At 48.0% G+C, this 18559-nt stretch overlaps 1 protein-coding gene across 1 annotated transcript in view; it reads left to right on the top strand.

Moving 5' to 3' along the window:
- Positions 1 to 18559, top strand: part of LY86 (lymphocyte antigen 86) — an 83523-nt gene that overhangs the window by 39318 nt on the left and 25646 nt on the right. Inside the window, exons 2-3 of the mRNA XM_075316464.1 lie at positions 10454 to 10540; positions 14002 to 14130. Of these exons, the coding sequence (XP_075172579.1) occupies positions 10454 to 10540; positions 14002 to 14130 (216 nt within the window). The remainder of the gene's footprint in view (positions 1 to 10453; positions 10541 to 14001; positions 14131 to 18559) is intronic.

Raw genomic sequence — 18559 nt, 5'->3', positions numbered from 1 at the left:
ACATCAGGGCAGTTCTCCAAAACTTTGAGAAATCAACCAAGATGATGAGCGGTGATCATGCCATAATTAACGTAACCATTCTGCTTCTCTGTCTAATCAAATGCTCACTGTTCACAATTAAAGAGGAAGCTTTGCATGCTAACCAGGTATAAATGGAGAAAGAAAGTTCATAGCGTGATATTACCCAGCCCAGCCTTATCCCTTCTTCTCATTGTGGATTGGGTGATACTGAGGAGGAGGAACAAGAGATGTTTGCCTGCTCTACAAAGGCTATTACTCACAGCAGGTTCATGCTGTCTGTTCAGCATGGATGGCCTGAAGAGTAAGAGGAGGAGAGGTGGAGAAGATGTAGAGTCATCCTCCTGGTGGGGACAGGGAATTTTTGACTGTTGAGACTCTGGCACACATAGCTGACTTTATGTTGCTCTGCCTTTCCCATGACCTTCACATTATATGTATTTTGGCCAACATCGATTATTGGTTGTTCACCCTTCTTGACCCATACTACAAAGAGAACTTTCCATCTCTCCTTTCTGTGGCTGAAAGGGCGGAAATGGTGCAATACCAGAAGGCCATAGTTGAAGAGGTGGTCAAAAAAGTCCCATCTGACAACGCTGGTCGCAGAGGTGATTGTTCTTTGTGCAACCAAGGAGGCGAGAGGAGGGAGACACACACCAGGTCAATCAGAGGCAGGGGAACACTATTAGAGGTCTGGGACAGTTTCAACAGACCGTCCCAGCACCCAGGCTCTGATGTGCAGGGTGGTCTGACAAGAAGGGAAACATTTTGAAAATGGTGCTGTACAATTGGGTATCAAAGCTGTACACATGGCATGAATTGTTCCTTATGCCTTGGAGTTGCTGGCCTCTCCTGCTGCTAGCATTTTGTCGAAGCAGATTTTTAGTGCCATAATGACAGGCATAATGACTGATAGCCCCATCTGCCTGTTAGCTGACAATGTAGTGAAAAAATGAACAAAGTTTGGATTGACCCAGAATACTCAACCCCACCGGATGACAGCAGCTGAACATAAAGTCAACAAAAATGTTCCTTTTTTGTGTTGCGTTCCCATGCACCCCTTCCCACGATAGTGCATACGCTTTACCAGTCTAGGAGTCCCACTCCTTCCAAATGGGAAAAAATTGTTTTCAGAGGCTCTCCTCTACTTTCCAGGGTCTATCAGAGTGCCTCTTTATCATTTTTGGCAGCCCTTGCACACAGTGCATACACTTTATCAGTCTAGGCGTTGCACTCATTCCAAATGGGGAAAAAAGGAAAAAAAAAGGTTTTCAGATGGCCTCCTCTATGTCTCTTCCAGGGTGTACTGACTTGCACTAAGTGCATTGGCTTTAACAGTGTAGAAGCCCCACTGCTTTTAAAATTCTCTCTCTGGACTTGAGTCTCTGAGAAAATGGTCAAGGACAGTGACTCACCACGCACTTCATGCGAGCATGGGTGCTCCCTGCCTCATAAAAGCCTCTCACTGAGTGCTTGGGCTTTCCCAGTTTGGGAGTCAGAATGTTTTAAAATTGTACTGAAATTGAATCAGAGTCCACCATCTACATCTTTTTCCGGCTGTATTGAGTGCATAGCCGCGCCAGTTTCCTCTGAGTTTCTTTGTAATTTTGTACCAGAATTGAATCAGTTTCTCCTCTATGTCTTTTGCTCCCTATATTGCAGTCCCTCCTTATAATGTTTAACAGCCCTTGCACTTAAAGCATAGGCTTTACCAGTCTAGGAGTCCCACTCATGGAAAAAGGGTAAAAATGTTGTCTGAGGCCCTCCTCTATGTGTCTTCCAGGGAATATTGCAGTCCCCTCTTCTAATTTTTTGTAGCCCTTGCACTTAGTGCATAGCCTTTATGAGTGTAGCTGTCCCAGTACCTAAACAATTTAACAGAATGTAATATAATGCACATGGGTTTTTTTCATGAGTAAATGGAAAACTGCTGCCTTTTGAAAGGAAGCAGCATGTCAATTCTTTCAACATTGAAAGCAATGAGAAAATGAAAAAATGCTAAGTATGAACATAGCCTAAGGACTGGAGGAGGTGGGGTTTTTTTTTTCCATCTTTTTTTATTTTGCGTTGTATACAAGTCAATATCCATGAAAGATTGTTACCATTTTTCCAGTGAAATCCATTTTAGCTTTGGTTTTGTATGTTTTATTTTCGTAAAAGTGGCATAATACTCTTACAACATTGTTTTCAGAACTGACCTTGGAGTCAAAGATGTGTCCAGGTGTGATGCCCTGGCGCCGCCAGGTGGTCACACACCAAATAGGCCCCCGCACAACACCTTCCCTCACAGGGTTACATCAGCCAACAAAATCCTAGTCACCTACCCCCCCAGGGAAGGACAGGCACACCAGTGGGCGGGACCAGGCGGAAGGAAAATGCCCACCTAGGGGTATAGAGAACCCGGGGCGGGAAAAGAGTCAGTTTTGAAATAGAGTTTTGAAGTAGTGTTTGAAGTAGTAGTGGCCTGTTTGCAGTTGAGTTTGGAGTTGGAGGAGAAAGTGAAGTTCAAGTGCCAGCCAGAGAGTATAGGCGTCGGGGTTGGAGCCCCGGCGTGCTGGCTAGGTGGCAGACGGTGGTCCGTGTCTGTCAGGAGACAAGAAGATGGCTGCCGGAGATCCTAGGTGGACCGGGACAGGGTAGGAGCCCGTCAGTACCGACACCGGAGAACCGACCCGGAAACCGTGCACAGAGGGGGTACATGAAGCAAGAACCGAAACAAACGGCTTTGTTAATTAATCAGTTAAGGACAGGATAACAGGTCCTGTCCCACCCAAAGTCCCAAAAGAGCAGACCAGCAGTCCACTGCGGGGGATAGGGCATCCGCCAGGGCTCCATAGATCCCAAGGGTCAGCGTCTGCGGGCAAGGCTCCCACCCGTAGTTCTGGGAGCGGACACCCGTGTTCTATACCAAGAAGTCCAAGGAGAACTAAAAATAGTGCAGAGGAAAGTGACACAGACCATCACCCCGGGTGAGGGACCAGAATACACCCGGTCGTGGAGCTCCGGCCACTGGCACCTTAGTTTACCACAGGACTCGTGATTTCTTTGACTGTGAGTACACTAACATCCCCCGGTCCAACCGGGCGCGCCGGCCCCTGCAGCCACCATCCTCAGCACAGAGACACTGGGCCCCGGGGCATCCACCCCTACCCACGGAGGGTTAGAAACAACTAGCTGCCATTCCAACGCCCCGGGTGCTTGCCAATAGCAGCGGTGGTCCCCCAAATTACCACACACCGTGGGTGGCGTCACGGACAATATAGCAAATCCCACATACAAACATCCCCCCTTTTAATTCAAAGTGTCCGCGAGACCCCCGGGTCCGGAGGCCCCTCGAGCCATACACTTTAGATTCGGATCCTAGCATCCGGCTGCTGGCGTGGGGCAGCACACAGGCATCTTCCACATGCTTCAATTCCATTTTAGCAATGTTTTCATCCATTCAGGCCCCTCAATATCTCCCGTTAGGGCCTAAATCAAAAATGCTTGAGTTTCCAATTCACTTGCATTATGCTTGTTAATCAAAACGAGCACTCAAGCATTACAAATCGCTTGACTCATGTAACGAGCACCTGAGCATTTTAGTGTTTGCTCATCACTAACTGTCACCACTAGAGCTGCTCGGACTCGCAAAAAACCAAGACTGGTGGATCACTGCTCAATAAAAAAAACAACAATCCGCTCCGGAATCCAGTGCCCATATAAGTCACAATGGAGACCAGAATCCGGAAATTAAAAACATTGGTGGAAGGAATAGCGGGGTAGGAGCGTGCACGGTAGGTATACTCACCCAGGCTGTGTCATGGCAGCTGTTAGGGCCAGGTAGACGGGCAGACCCAGGAGGTGGATCCACTGGGCTGAACACCTCACCGAGGGCAAGTTGCCCGGTAGCCGGGGCACTAGCAGGACAGTCCGTTCAGAGGAGTGGAGTGAAGAAGTCCCTGGGACCACGGGGTCTCTGATGGCAGTCCGGGTGACGGAGCTCAGGTTCGGAGGCCGAGATGACGTCAGGCAGAGTCCGGAACCAATGGAGCGAGAAGGCGGGTCACCACAGGGATCGGAGATGGTAGGAACTGACGGGAAGGCAGGCCGTCACCGTTCGGGGTTCGGGTATCGTCAGGACCGGTTGGCGAGGCAGGAGCGGCTCTATGAGAGAGATAGGTGAGTATATCACAAGACACAAGGAGACCTGACTCCTAGCTTAGAAAACACAAAGAACAGGACCCGCCCACTTGGAAAGGATCCCCCTATATACCCAGTACCTGATCCTTCAATATCCTGTTAGAGGACACTGGCCCTTTAAGAGAGGGTCAATGACCGCGCGCCCTAATGCGCATGCGCGAGGCCCGGGTGCTAGAAGCCAGGACAGGGAGCGGTGAACAGGAGGCAGGAGAGCCGGGCTGGAGCAGAGCTGCCGACGGGCGCCGGGAGCGGGGACCGGGCCGCCTGGGGACCGCAGGTGATGGGGCCTGGAGGCTGTGGAGCGGGGGACGCCTGGCAGAGGAGCCGGGGAGCGTGGCAGGGGAGCCGGGGAGCGAGGCAGGAGAGCCGGAGAGCGTGGCAGGGGACCCGGGGAGCGTGACAGCAGCAAACTCCTTCCGGGTCAGGTCACGCTTTTCCCTTCCGGAGCCGACAATGCAATATTCACTGTTTTGCCCGTCCACCGGCATGTGTAATTGGTTGCAGTTAGATGCGCTCCCAACCTGAGTGTCAGCGTGTCAGCTGATTGCAACCAATCAGATTCGCCAGGATGGCCAGTGGGTGGGGAAAGCAGTGCAAGTGTTTGCGGGTCAGTATGGTGAGCGTGCATGTACCTAGAAACACATGCATGCTCCTGTCAGAGTGTGTTGCTGTGCCAGTGATGCGATGTGAGACTCGTACAAGTCTGGCATGACATCACCCGACACGGCCTAATGATCTCTGAATATGAGCAGGCATGTACCTAGAAACACATGCATGCTCCTGTCAGAGTGTGTTGCTGTGCCAGTGATGCGATGTGAGACTCGTACAAGTCTGGCATGACATCACCCGACACAGCCTAATGATCTCTGAATATGAGCAGGCATGTAACTAGAAACACATGCACGCTCCTGTCAGAAGTGTGTGCGGCTGTGCCAGTGATGGGATGTCAGACTTGTGTGAGTCTGGCATGACAACACCCGACACGACATGCCGCTCTCTGAATAAGAGCATGCATGTAGACAAAAACACATGCACGCTCCTGTCAGAAGTGTGCACGACTGTGACGGTAATGGGATGTCAGACTCGTGCGAGTCTGGCATGACATCACCTGGCACGACCTGCTGCTCTTTGAATATGAGCGTGCGAATACCTAGAAACACCTGCATGATCCTGGCAGAAGTGTGTGCGGCTGTGCCGATGATGCGATGTCAGAGTCGTGCGAGTCCCTCGCAAGTGTGACTCCTGCCTAAGGGAAACCGCATGCTGTTTTTTTTAATTTAAACAATGAAATAAAAAAAAACGACGTGCGGTCTCCCCTAATTTTGATCCCCAGCCAAGATAAAGCCAGCTGGGGGCTGGTATTCTCAGTCCGCAAACACCCGGTATTGCCGCATCCATTAGATGTGACAATCCCGATGCTTTACTGGCTCTTCACGAATTGCCCTGGTTCATTGGCAATCGGGGTAATAAGGCGTTAATAACAGTGCACAGCTGCTACTAAGCCCTAGGTTAATGATGGCACAGGCATCTATGAGATACCTGCATCATAACCTGTCCATGAATGTAAATAAGTACAACAACAGAGAAAAAATACTTTATTTGGAAAAAATACAAAAACACACCCTCTATCACCAATTTATTAACACCTTACACCCTCCAGGTCCGATGTCATCCACATGAGGTCCCACGACGACATAACCAGCTCTGCTACACCTCACAACCAGCGGCCATAGAGCACGACTGCTGGCTGTGAGTGTAGCCTATGACTGAGCCGCAATGAGCGATGACTGCAGGCAGGCGCTGTCATAGGCTGGGGGGGCGTCTACCTGCAACTAATCACAGTCAACAGCACGGCCGGTGGGTGGGGAAAGCATGGAAAGCTGTACTGCGCAGTACAGGAAGTGAATGCGCCACCCGGAAGCAGTTTGCCGCCATGACACCAAGTCTCGTAAGTATGAAACTCTCACTTAATTTCTATTTTTTTTATTCAATTCAATTAATTCCCCCAGTGCCGGATCCGGATCGTGCACCCGGAATCCCGGGCCCGGGTCCGGCACCCAGAAATCTTTGAAACCGCGTGAATCCGGACTTTTGCAGTCCGGATCCGCTCAGCCCTAGTCACTACTCATTGGAAACAAAAATCAAGGCAACCTGCTGCTGTGCTCTCAACCTCATAGCAGCTGCTTCTCTATACTGAAAATGTCTGATAGACCACATGTATACAGGGCTCTCCTTACTAAATGAGATCCAATAGATCGAGATGTGAATTATGCCGGAGATATGATCAATTTCCATGTTTTCAAAATATTCACTTATTTTTTCACTCTTGAAAATCTTGAATATTTATTTAGGAGATTTTTTTCTGTGGCATTGCCATTTCTGACCTCGGATGTTTTTTTTTTTTTATATGTTAATTCATAATGTTGTTAAATTCTGTTCAATGAAGATATACAGTTAGGTCCAGAAATATTTGGACAGTGACACAATTTTCGCGAGTTGGGCTCTGCATGCCACCACATTGGATTTGAAATGAAACCTCTACAACAGAATTCAAGTGCAGATTGTAACGTTTAATTTGAAGGTTTGAACAAAAATATCTGATAGAAATTGTAGGAATTATACACATTTCTTTACAAACACTCCACATTTTAGGAGGTCAAAAGTAATTGCTAGGTGGTCATTGTCCATCTGTACTATGAAGTGCCGTCCGATCAACTTTGCGGCATTTGGCCGAATCTGGGCTGAAAGTATATCCCGGTACATTTCAGAATTCATCCGGCTACTCTTGTCTGCTGTTATGTCATCAATAAACACAAGTGACCCAGTGCCATTGAAAGCCATGCATGCCCATGCCATCACGTTGCCTCCAGCATGTTTTACAGAGGATGTGGTGTGCCTTGGATCATGTGCCGTTCCCTTTCTTCTCCAAACTTTTTTCTTCCCATCATTCTGGTACAGGTTGATCTTTGTCTCATCTGTCCATAGAATACTTTTCCAGAACTGAGCTGGCTTCATGAGGTGTTTTTCAGCAAATTTAACTCTGGCCTGTCTATTTTTGGAATTGATGAATGGTTTGCATCTAGATGTGAACCCTTTGTATTTACTTTCATGGAGTCTTCTCTTTACTGTTGACTTAGAGACAGATACACCTACTTCACTGAGAGTGTTCTGGACTTCAGTTGATGTTGTGAACAGGTTCTTCTTCACCAAAGAAAGTATGTGGCGATCATCCACCACTGTTGTCATCCGTGGACGCCCAGGCCTTTTTGAGTTCCCAAGCTCACCAGTCAATTCCTTTTTTCTCAGAATGTACCCGACTGTTGATTTTGCTACTCCAAGCATGTCTGCTATCTCTCTGATGGATTTTTTCTTTTTTTTCAGCCTCAGGATGTTCTGCTTCACCTCAATTGAGAGTTCCTTAGACCGCATGTTGTCTGGTCACAGCAACAGCTTCCAAATTCAAAACCACACACCTGTAATCAACCCCAGACCTTTTAACTACTTCATTGATTACAGGTTAACGAGGGAGACGCCTTCAGAGTTAATTGCAGCCCTTAGAGTCCCTTGTCCAATTACTTTTGGTCCCTTGAAAAAGAGGAGGCTATGCATTACAGAGCTATGATTCCTAAACCCTTTCTCCGATTTGGATGTGAAAACTCTCATATTGCAGCTGGGAGTGTGCACTTTCACTCCATATTATATATATAATTGTATTTCTGAACATGTTTTTGTAAACAGCTAAAATAACAAAACTTGTGTCACTGTCCAAATATTTCTGGCCCTGACTGTACATTTTTGATATTTTGGCTATAACGCCTGTTTTCTATTGGATCAAACTTCTCCATGTAGGATAGTGACCTGTGACCTGCAACCCCCTGAAGATTTCATTGCTTTTAGTAGAATTTATATGTGTAGTGGAAGTAAGATGTTTAAAGGGAACCTGTCATCAGATTTGGTGACTATAAGCTGCGGCCACCACCGGTGGGCTCTTATATACAGCATTCCAGAATACTGTATATAAGTGCCCAGGCCGCTGTGTAGAACATAAAAAACACTCTTATTATACTCACCTGAGGGGCAGTCCGGTCTGATGGGTGTCATTGCTCTTTGTTTCAGCGCCTCCTCTCTGCGGCGATCGCCATACCCCTTCTTCTGAGGCATGACATTCTACGTCATCCACACTGGCCGGCATTGAGGTCCTGCCCAGGCGCACTTTGATCTGCCCTACTCAGAGCAGATCAAAGTATTGCAGTGCGCATGCAGGGGTGATCTTTAACCTTTCCTCGCAACCACGCATTACAGTACTTTATTCTGCCCTCAGCAGGACAGATAAAAGTGCACCTGTGCAGGACTGCAATGTTGGCCAGTGTGGATGACGGAGGATGCGTCATGCACATGGGCCTCAGAAGAAGGAAGACGACGATTGCTGCAAAGAGGAGGGGCCTGACCGGAGAGCAGCGACACCCCTAGGTGAACATTTTAAAAGTGTTTTTTATGGTATACAGCATGGCCTGGACACTTACATACAGTATTCTGGTGGTGGCTGCAGCTTATAGACGCCAAATCTGATGACAGGTTCACTTTAAGGTCTGTGTGTGTGTGTGCGTGTGTGTGTGTGTGTGTGCGTGTGTGTGTGTGTTTTAGTGTGTGTGTGTGTTTTTGTGTGTGTGTTTTTGTGCGTGCGTGCGTGTGTGTGTGTGTGTGTGTGTGTGTGTGTGCGTGTGTGTGTGTGTGTGTAAGGGTGCAGTGCTATCAGCCACCATTAGATGTCAGCAGTCTGGGGTTCTCTAGTTGTAAGAGGAAGATTAGACCTCAGGTATAGTGACAGGGCTGAGATGGTTAACTAGAGAAGCTGGCCCACATTGAAGGGAATATAATGTTGGGTATTTCCTGATTTTAGGGAGTTGAGTAGTGAATTGAAGAGAGGAGATGTAGCAGAGTGGAGAGTGTGGTGTGAAGAAAGAAACTGGCATAAGTAAAGTGCAGGAGGAAGTAAAAGTGACCGAAACCAGCTTGTGACCAAAAAGCACCGCAGTGAGCAGGAGTACTGTACTCCATCACCCCTGTCTGTTGCGTGCTGGTGTAAGGGGTAGTCGGACCCCTGGTAGTGAAGGAGCGGTTTCCCCCCCCCCTGAAGACGCCACAGTAGTATGGTGGCAAATTGTAAATGTTGATGGTAAAATGTTACCTGTCATAAACTGTTTCCCCACTAGGTGCCAGTGTAGAGCAGTGGTTCCCCTGGTAACAGTGGCAGGGAAGGAAGGGGCAGGGCAGCCTAGGTGGGAAAGGAAGGGTTCTGAATGCAGAGTCCAGTGGCAGTGAGATGTGAGAGGCGAGCAAGCTCGGTCTGAGGTGACGGGGCAGAGTGTGGGAGTGAGACGAGGCAGTCAGCCTGAGTGAGTACTCTTGGCTAGAAAGCAGAGGAAACCCATGAGAAACGGTGGAAGAGTTGGGACTAGTCCGGAGCCGGTGGTGTGTACTAGAGTGGAGTGCAGCTATCAGGGGGATAACAAGTGGCCCCTGCAGGCGAAGGTTAGTGCCCTGACAAAGAAGTGGAGAGGTGAGAACTTATCCAGAGCCGGTAGTGTGTGCTGGATCTGCCCTACAGTAAATCCGGGTTAGAGCGCAGCTACTAGGGGGTTAACGTATGTCCCCTGCAGGCAAAGGAAAGTGCCCGTAGAGAAAAAGGAAACCGTTTTTGTAGAAAAGGACCTGTAACTTGTAACGTACTAAAGTAAACCTGCTGCAAACAAAAAGATGGAAGCTCTATACAATAAATTGGTGTTTAGTTTACCTGCTGTCTGTAACTGCCTCTTTCCTGTGTGTGAAAAGGGAGCTGAAGAGCACAGAAAGAACGCTGTCATGTATGTGCCCCTGCCATCCACACTCTGCCCCAACAACACACCTGTCTTACTAGTGACGGCCGGGCCGGGGGTCAGCCTGCGGCCCACAAGGCGAGGGGACCCGACTACACCCCCTGAGGCGCCCCCTGCCCCCGTTACACTGGAGCGAGTGATGCAGTGAAGCCCTCGCACATGACTACCACCCAGGTCCATGTTACAGCTACACTGTCTGTGATGTGATTACTAGATTTTCTGCACTGTCATTTACATGCAAACACAACAGAGGATCTATACTGCTTAAAGAATTAGATAAAACAAATATTTGCTGTCCCTTCTCTATACATATATACTGTATTCTAATATACTGTATAGTTGTCCATTTAATCCAGTTTTAACATGTTTCATTCCAGATCCATTGCAAGATATAGGAGTCAGCTTTAATCCCTGTTCAAGAATTCTGTCCAAAAGTATAATAGCTAAAATTGGAGTTATTTTGAGTAAGTATACTGTATATACTTATTACAAACGTTTTTCAGAGTTTTGCAAAACAGATAAAAATCTATTTACTCAAAGGGTCCTTAGCTTTAAACATGTGATTGATTGTCTGTTGTTACCTTGAGTAAAGGGGGCTTTACACGGTAGCGTTATCGCTAGCAATTTCTAGCGATAGCGAGCGTGTAAGTACCCGCCCCCGTTGCGCATGCGATTGTTTGTGATCGCTGCCGTAGCGAACATTATCGCTACGCAGCGTCACACATACTTACCTGGTCGGCGGCGGCGCTGTGACTGTCGAACAATCCCTCCTTCAAGGGGGAGGAACGTTCGGCATCACAGCGACGTCACCGCAACGTCACTAAGCGGCCGGCCAATGAAAGCAGAGGGGCGGAGCTGAGCGTGATGTAAACATCCCGCCCACCTCTTCCTTCTGCATTGGGGCCGGCGGCAGGTAAGGAGACGGTCCTCGCTCATGCGGTGTCACACATAGCGATGTGTGCTGCCGCATGAGCGATGAACCACAACGCTAAACAACCCTTACCAATTTTTGAGTTTGGGACAACCTCTTCATGGTGAACGATTTTCACCATTTTTGAGGTCGCCTAAGGTCACTGGTAAGTATTACACGCTGCGATATTGTTAATGACGCCGGATGTGCGTCACTAGCAATGTGACCCCGACGATAAAACATTAACGATATCGTAGCGTGTAAAGCCCCCTTTACTTGCTGGAAGTAACTCTACCCAGCACAGCCCTATCAGTGACAATCGTCATTGTAAGTCTGCGGTTCCACTAGTGTATAGCTTCCGATGTGAGAGCATCGGAAGCGAAATGCTAATGACCCTCTGCTGCATGCGTCAGCCGAGGATCATGTGACTCTAATGTGATCTTGCGATCGCATCACAGGTGCGGAGAAGAGGGAGAAAGTATGTGCCACCCCAGCAGCAGATCGAACCGCTCAGATCCGGGGGTAGTGTCCGTTCGTGGCTCGAGGTTCTCCGGACCTGGGGGCTTAGGGGCCATACTCTAAAGTAAAAGGGGGAATATTTACAGGGGAGTTATAGTTTGTGATGCCACCCGTGGTGTGCGGTAATTGGGAGTACCGCCGCTGCAATTGGGAGTACCCGGGGTGATGGAGTGGGGCAGATAGGTGTCGTTGCCCTCCACGGGTAGGGGTAGGCCCCGGGACTCTGGATGGTGATACTCGGTGCCGTGAAAAGGGAAAATCACTCAGGTACTCACTCAGCAAATAAGCAGACGCTGACAACCGGGTAAACCAAGTCTTTGGGTGCTGCTGCCGCTCAAAGGGGAGCTCGTCTGGATCCCGTCCCCTGCAGTGCTGGCTGGTGGTCTGTGACCTGCCTCCTGGCACAAGGTTTAAATTCACCGTAGTGGCCCAGTAGTCTGGAACTTGCCGGGCCCCGCTCCCCACTGTGGCTAAGTGTGGGAGCCTGCTCTCAGGGCTCACGCTTGGGATTTCAGTGGGCCGCTTGTTTGGAAAGCCCTATCCCCCTCATTGCGCTAGTGCCCGATTCTGGAGCTAGTGGGAACAGTCCATAAAGGCTCCATTCTCTGCAGGTTAATTGTCGGGTTGCCTGAAGCTTCTCCCAGACCTAGGGTCCGTGTACCCTGCCATGCCTTCGGTCCCGGACCGGTGATAGGACCAGGCTGCTGACCATCCTCTTTGACAGGTCCAGGCACCTAGCCTCAATCCCCTGCGACTGTGGGTCCAACTCCTCTAGGTTCAGACCACCGTCCGCAACCTAGTCAGCTTCTCCTGGGAGCCACTACTCCCAGCTTCCTCTGAGCTCTTCTCGGCTCGAGGGTTACCTCCCTTTTCTCTCTCCACCTCACTTCACTTCTCTACTACACTCCTCACCTCCCCTTCCTGACCTCTAGGTAGGCGACCCTATTCCGCTTAAGCCGTCCACTGGTGTGCCTGGTGGGTGTGGTGCAGGGTATATCTAGGATTTGATTTGCTGTTGGAGGCAACACTGCCAGATGGGGACCCAGAACCATGAGGGATTTGAATACTGCATGGAAGGGCAGTTTGTGCAGTACCCTGTGACGACCTGAATAGTCCAGGGGCGTCACAAGTACATTCTACCTCTTCTCTCTTGCCGGTCTTTTCGTATATCGCACTGCACTCGGATTACATGCAAGTGCAGTGCAATGTTTCACACACTCCCATAGACTTGTATGGGGGTGCGTGAGCCAAGACTCACTTCCAAACACAGCATGCTGCGATTGATTCCATATGCCGCTATGGCATGAGAAATCAAACGCAGGTGGACACTGTCCTATAGTTTTGCACTGGTGTGGTGCAATCCAATGTTTTATCGGATTGCACTCGCCCGTGAAAAACGCAAGTGGAACCAAGGCCTAAGGCGGGCTTTGCACACTGCGACATCGCAGGTGCGATGTCGGTGGGGTCAAATTGAAAATGACGTACTTCCGGCATCGCATGCGACATCGTAGTGTGTAAAGGCTCGATGATACGATTAACGAGCGCAAAAGCGTTGTAATCGTATCATCGGTGCAGCGTCGGCGTAATCCATGATTACGCTGACGCGACGGTCCGATGTTGTTCCTCGTTCATGCGGCAGCACACATCGCTGTGTGTGAAGCCGCAGGAGCGAGGAACATCTCCTACCGGCGTCACTGCGGCTTCCGTAGGATATGCGGAAGGAAGGAGGTGGGCGAGATGTTTACATCCTGCTCATCTCCGCCCCTCCGCTCCTATTGGCCGCCTGCCGTGTGACGTCACAGTGACGCCGCACGACCCGCCCCCTTAATAAGGAGACGGGTCGCCGGCCAGAGCGACGGTCGCAGGACAGGTGAGTCCATGTGAAGCTGCCGTAGCGATAATGTTCGCTACGGCATCTATCACAAGGATATCGCAGTTGCGACAGGGGCGGGGACTATCGCGCTCGGCATCGCAGCATCGGCTTGCGATGTCGTAGTGTGCAAAGTGCCCCTTAGTCCAGTTTTTTTCTCATACGTGAAAAATGATGTGCATTTTATTTTGAGGTGTGCTGGATCTATTTTTTTTGTTCATGTGTCAGTTTTTACAATCCTTGTTGCATCCGTTTTACCTTATCCTGTCCATTTAACAGTAGAATGCGGACAGCACAAGGATGACATCAGTATGTTGTCTGTTTCTTTTATTCATGGTGCCATTGACTTGCATTGGTGTTTGATATCCAACACAGATCAAAGTAACATATCTGAGGATGTTTTTTTTTGTGGATAATTGGTCAAGTGAAACTGCAGATTAATTGTAATCTAACTGAAAAATAATAGAATAGCAAATACTGTATATGTGACAGTACCCTAACTGAGCTCCTAACCTGTAATTCCCATGTGTTTCTGTATGAAATAACATGTATTTGACATCTGTGCATTGTTACGTTACTTTGCTTTTCGGTGCTGTAATAATAAAAAAATACCTTATTCATTTCAGGACAAGATATCAATTTACTGTACTTAAATACAAGGATATTCTACAATGGAGTTTACCTATTTCATGAGGAAAAATATTTGTGTGAGAAAACAGCCCCAAAATTTTCCTTTTGTGGAAAAAGAAAAGGAGGTAATGTATATGACATATCCACTTACATATGTATTATTATTAGAGATGAGCAAACCCAATCTTTGAAGTTCAGGGTTCAGACCAAACACAACACTCGCGCGAGCTGTGCTTGGGTACGTTCAGTGCTCGGGCGAGCAGCTTGCAGTATTTGAACGGCTCACGCGGGGGGTAACAACAACATGATCGGATGTAGTGCATACTAAAAAGAAAAAAATTAAAAACTCTGCACCCCCTCCCCGGAAGGGATCTGTTTATGGCTGGCTGTATGTGGACGCAGAGCTGAACTGCCCACTCAGTGACTTCCAATGAGATTCAGGTTAAGCTCAGTCCAGCTGAACCTGCGGAACACAAATTTACAAGAGTCCACTCACCTCTAGGTATTATACCAAAATATGTCTGTTAGAGAAGAGCGATCGTTACTTCTCTGTCCAGAAGCAGAGTGCTGGAATCCTTTTCTTTATCAACTGATTACACATACTCATGCGTCTTTTCCCCTGTGCCAAGGGAAGAATGAACTGCATGTGCAGTGGGCTGGCAACATGTGAATTCTGGACCCATTACGGCAGCCTGTTGTAGCTGTTATTTTTCAGTGTTCACTTAACATTCCTTGATCGCTCATTTTTAGAGATGAGTAGTAATATGAGAATCTGAACTGTAACGTCCGGGGTACATACTGAATACAGGTGCACGAAGGTGCACGGACCTTGAACACTGACTTCTCAGGGAAGTCCTTGTTACTGTTTGGGTTCAGACATCCAGATAATTAAAATAAAATAAAGGTAAAAAAAAGAAAATAAGGAATAAACCAGAACCATTATACTTACAGAGTCCTGTAACACTATATCCAGATCCACCCATTAACCCTTATACATATTCACTACTTCCCCCGCCTACCATCAGTCCCGGATTCTGTGATTGGTTGCAGTTATACTGCGCCCCCACCCTGTGTGACATCATCTATCATTGATTGGTTGGAATCACACATGATGTCTGTGTCCCTATAGTAGTGTAAAAAGAAATAAATAAAAAAATAATTTTGCATATGGTCCCCCCATATTGTGATACCCAGCGCATATAAAGTATACGGCTACCGGCTGCAGCCCCCAGCCATGTGCTTATTTTGGCTGTGTAATAAAATACGAGGGACCCTATGCAGCTTTCTTTTAAATTATTTAAATAAATAATTTTAAAAAAACAGCGTGTGGTCCCCCCAATTTTGATACCCAGCCAAGATAAAGCCGACATCTAGGGGCTGATATTGTCAAGTTGGGGAGGCCCATAGTTTTTGTGTCCCAGCTTAAAAATAGCCTACAGCCGCTCAGAATTGTCACATTCATTAGATATGACAATTCCAGCACTTTACCTGGTTCATCCTGTTTGCCCTGGTGCAGTGGCAATATAAGGGGTTAATGATAGTCGCCACTAAGCCCTAGATTAGTAATGGGGGGCGTCTATGAGACACCCCCCATTACTAATCTGTAAATGAAAAGAAACAAACATAACTAATGAAAACTTCCCTTATTTGAAATAAAATACAAAAAACTCCCTCTTTCTCCAATATATTAACCCCAAAAACACCCCTGCAGATGCGACGTAGTCCACACGAGCTCCCACGACAATCCCGGCTGTGCTACATACTGAAGTCACAGAGTGCAGGCACATTACAGAACATGACCACATGCTACGGCTTCAGGCAAAGACTGAGCCACAGCGGTGAGTGGTAACATCACTGAGATTATCAGCAGTCACAGATGGAACTGAGGTGAACTGATTGAACTCAGTGACCACACTTTAGATAAACTGAGTTCAATCAGACATGCATCTCCTGGCAGAAAATTATGTTTATTTTGCAAACGATGCAGAGTTGGGGCTGAAATTTAAACACCAAATTCATGCACCAATACTGCATCTCCGGTGGTTAGTGATGGCCCTTAAAATTGGACCAAAAGGCATAAATTGAAAAAAAAAAAAATCATGGCTTTAATGATTACTATTTTTTTACCATCATCCTCCTCTTCGGTGAAAATTAGAATTTTCTGGGCCTCAAATTGACAGATGTGAATTTCCATATTAAGCCACTAGTTCCACGGTTCATGAACATGATCTACATCAAATGTTCGAAACTGCTATTGCACCCCACCTTAAAAAGGCAAGGTGCTAATGACACCTTCAGGATTGTGCAGATCTGGTTCCAACATCATGCTGTGCACCTGCGCTGGATTGGTTATGTTTCCAGGACTGGGAATAAAAAGGCTATTTTAATGTTATTTTTTGTCACTACCGCACAAGTTTGGAGAGGGTGATTGATCTTAGGTTCAAGCCCTGATTCTGTGTTAGCTGTGGTCTTGACACAATTGTAGGGAGCACAAATGAACAAAAGTTTACTAACAGGCTAAGCCCCAATATGCTTTCATATCTTAAGACATAAACCAGCTCCCAAAAAAATCAGATCTCAGACTACACTTTTATAATTTTTTGGACTTCAGAATAGACCTCAATATATTTACTTGACCAGACTCAATATATTTACCTCACCAAGATCACTAAGTGCCTGACATAGGTCAGCACCGAATCCCTTTGTGCATCAAGCATCACATAAAATGGTAGCCTTGTATATGTAGGGGAGTGCAGCCCCTACTAAGCATGTTGCTTTACTGTGACTTTAACACTTTGTGGTACTGTGGCTTTAAGAGACTGCTTTACTCAAGAGCACAATGAAATGGCCCGCATCTCCCCTTCTGCTGTGTGTTTGTTTGGTCTGCCCTGACAAAAGTGCAGGGAGAAGCAGGAACTAGCAGACAGTGTGAGAGAGTTCCAGAATGTGCAGAGGGACGCATACAGCAGTGTTGGTATCTAGCCTGGTAGTAGATGCCGCCTGATGAGTGCAGCTGCCTGGAGAATCTTGGGAAGAGAGGTCCTGCAACGCCCTCCCGGAGTGATCTGCGCACCACCATACCGTCAAGCCGTAGAGCGGACTGGTCCTGCAGATGGAGTCATGAGTGTATGCCCATGCGTAGCAGTTAGGGAACTATATTAGGCCTCCATAGTCAGAGTGCGGTCTCCGCATGGTCCCTTTAGGAGAGACCAGTTAGGCAGGATTGTTTTGGGCTATGGGGTACTCGGTCCCGGGCGGTGTATTACTGGGGAAATGTCACTTGGTGGCCATTGCCATTGCGTTCCGTGTCCTGGGGACGCTTTTTAAAAGGGGTATATTTACAGGGGAGATTAGATGAAAGTTTATAACGTAACGCCACTTGCAGTTTGCGGCTATGTGGATGGAGCCACAGCTGCAAAGTTCTCACTACTGGGGCTGGTGTTGATGGCAGCCTGGATGTTAGGCCCTCCACAAGCAGGGCCAGGCCCCAGAGGATAGGTGATGTAGATGGGTGCAGAAAGAAGGTAGGCCACACAAGGGGTTGCAGTGTAACTGGTTCCTTTACTCACAGTCAATTGGAAACTGGTCACCCAAGAAAGGCTGGTCTTGACCACTGGTCCCCTTAGTTCCGGTGCCGGTTTAGTGACCTGGTGGCTTCTTTTCCCCTGCACCTGTCTTTGGTTGGTGTTTCCCCATGGCTTGGAGTGTCTGAAGGTCCCCTCCTGATAGTCTCTCAACGGTAGTCCGTATGAAGGTAGTGTGAACCCTATGGGGTCTGAGTCTCTGGTCTTGTTCCCCGGTTCTGCGTTGCTACTGAGTCCCGAACTTCAAGGTCAGTGAGGTCCTTGATGGTCCCCTCACTGTGCAGATTTTATCAGGTCTGCCTGGAAAGTTTTCCTGACCTAGGATTCTGTACCCCGTTGGTGCTGTGGTTCCGGGAGCACTCCACCGTACTCCACCGGCAACCAGATGCCTGGGCCCTCAGGTCACCATCACACTCCTGTCAGTGCTTCACTCGCTCTCTCCGTCCGTCCATCACCGATGACGACCCTCTCTCTTCCACTGTCTTGTCTGACTGTCCACTGTCTGCCCCTCCCACCTGGTTGTCTAGTGGACTGGATTGGCTCCACCTCTAAGTGGCCATCTATTTGGTCCAACCCTAGTCAGCCACCAGTCTATGGGAAATTTAGGAATAAAAACAGGGATTATCTGCAATGTTTTTGTTGTTACCGGCAATAGTCTTCTGGGTCCCTGGGGGTAGGCCCTGCATTCTCGTGGGGATGCAGTACCTTGTAGACCCCTGACGGCTTAAGAGGCGCTACAGTTTAACGTTGAATATATGCATATCACTGTACGGCTGTTAAAACTATATAGTATGCTGTACTAGTTGTGGCGACCTGGTCAGTCGCTTCAACTAAAGAGTAAACTGTTGTACTGAGGGGTGTTTTTCTCACCTTTACTCCTTTATCCCCCCTCCCGCTGCTTGGCAGCTTGCACTTGTTATTCCTTTTAAATAAGCATTCTCCCTGGTTTATCTGTAAATCCGTCTGATCC

This window comes from Anomaloglossus baeobatrachus, chromosome 6 (assembly GCF_048569485.1).
Source record: "Anomaloglossus baeobatrachus isolate aAnoBae1 chromosome 6, aAnoBae1.hap1, whole genome shotgun sequence".
Lineage (NCBI taxonomy): Eukaryota > Metazoa > Chordata > Amphibia > Anura > Aromobatidae > Anomaloglossus > Anomaloglossus baeobatrachus.
The sequence above is the reverse complement of the archived record's forward strand: the minus strand, read 5'-3'. Positions and strand labels throughout refer to the sequence as shown.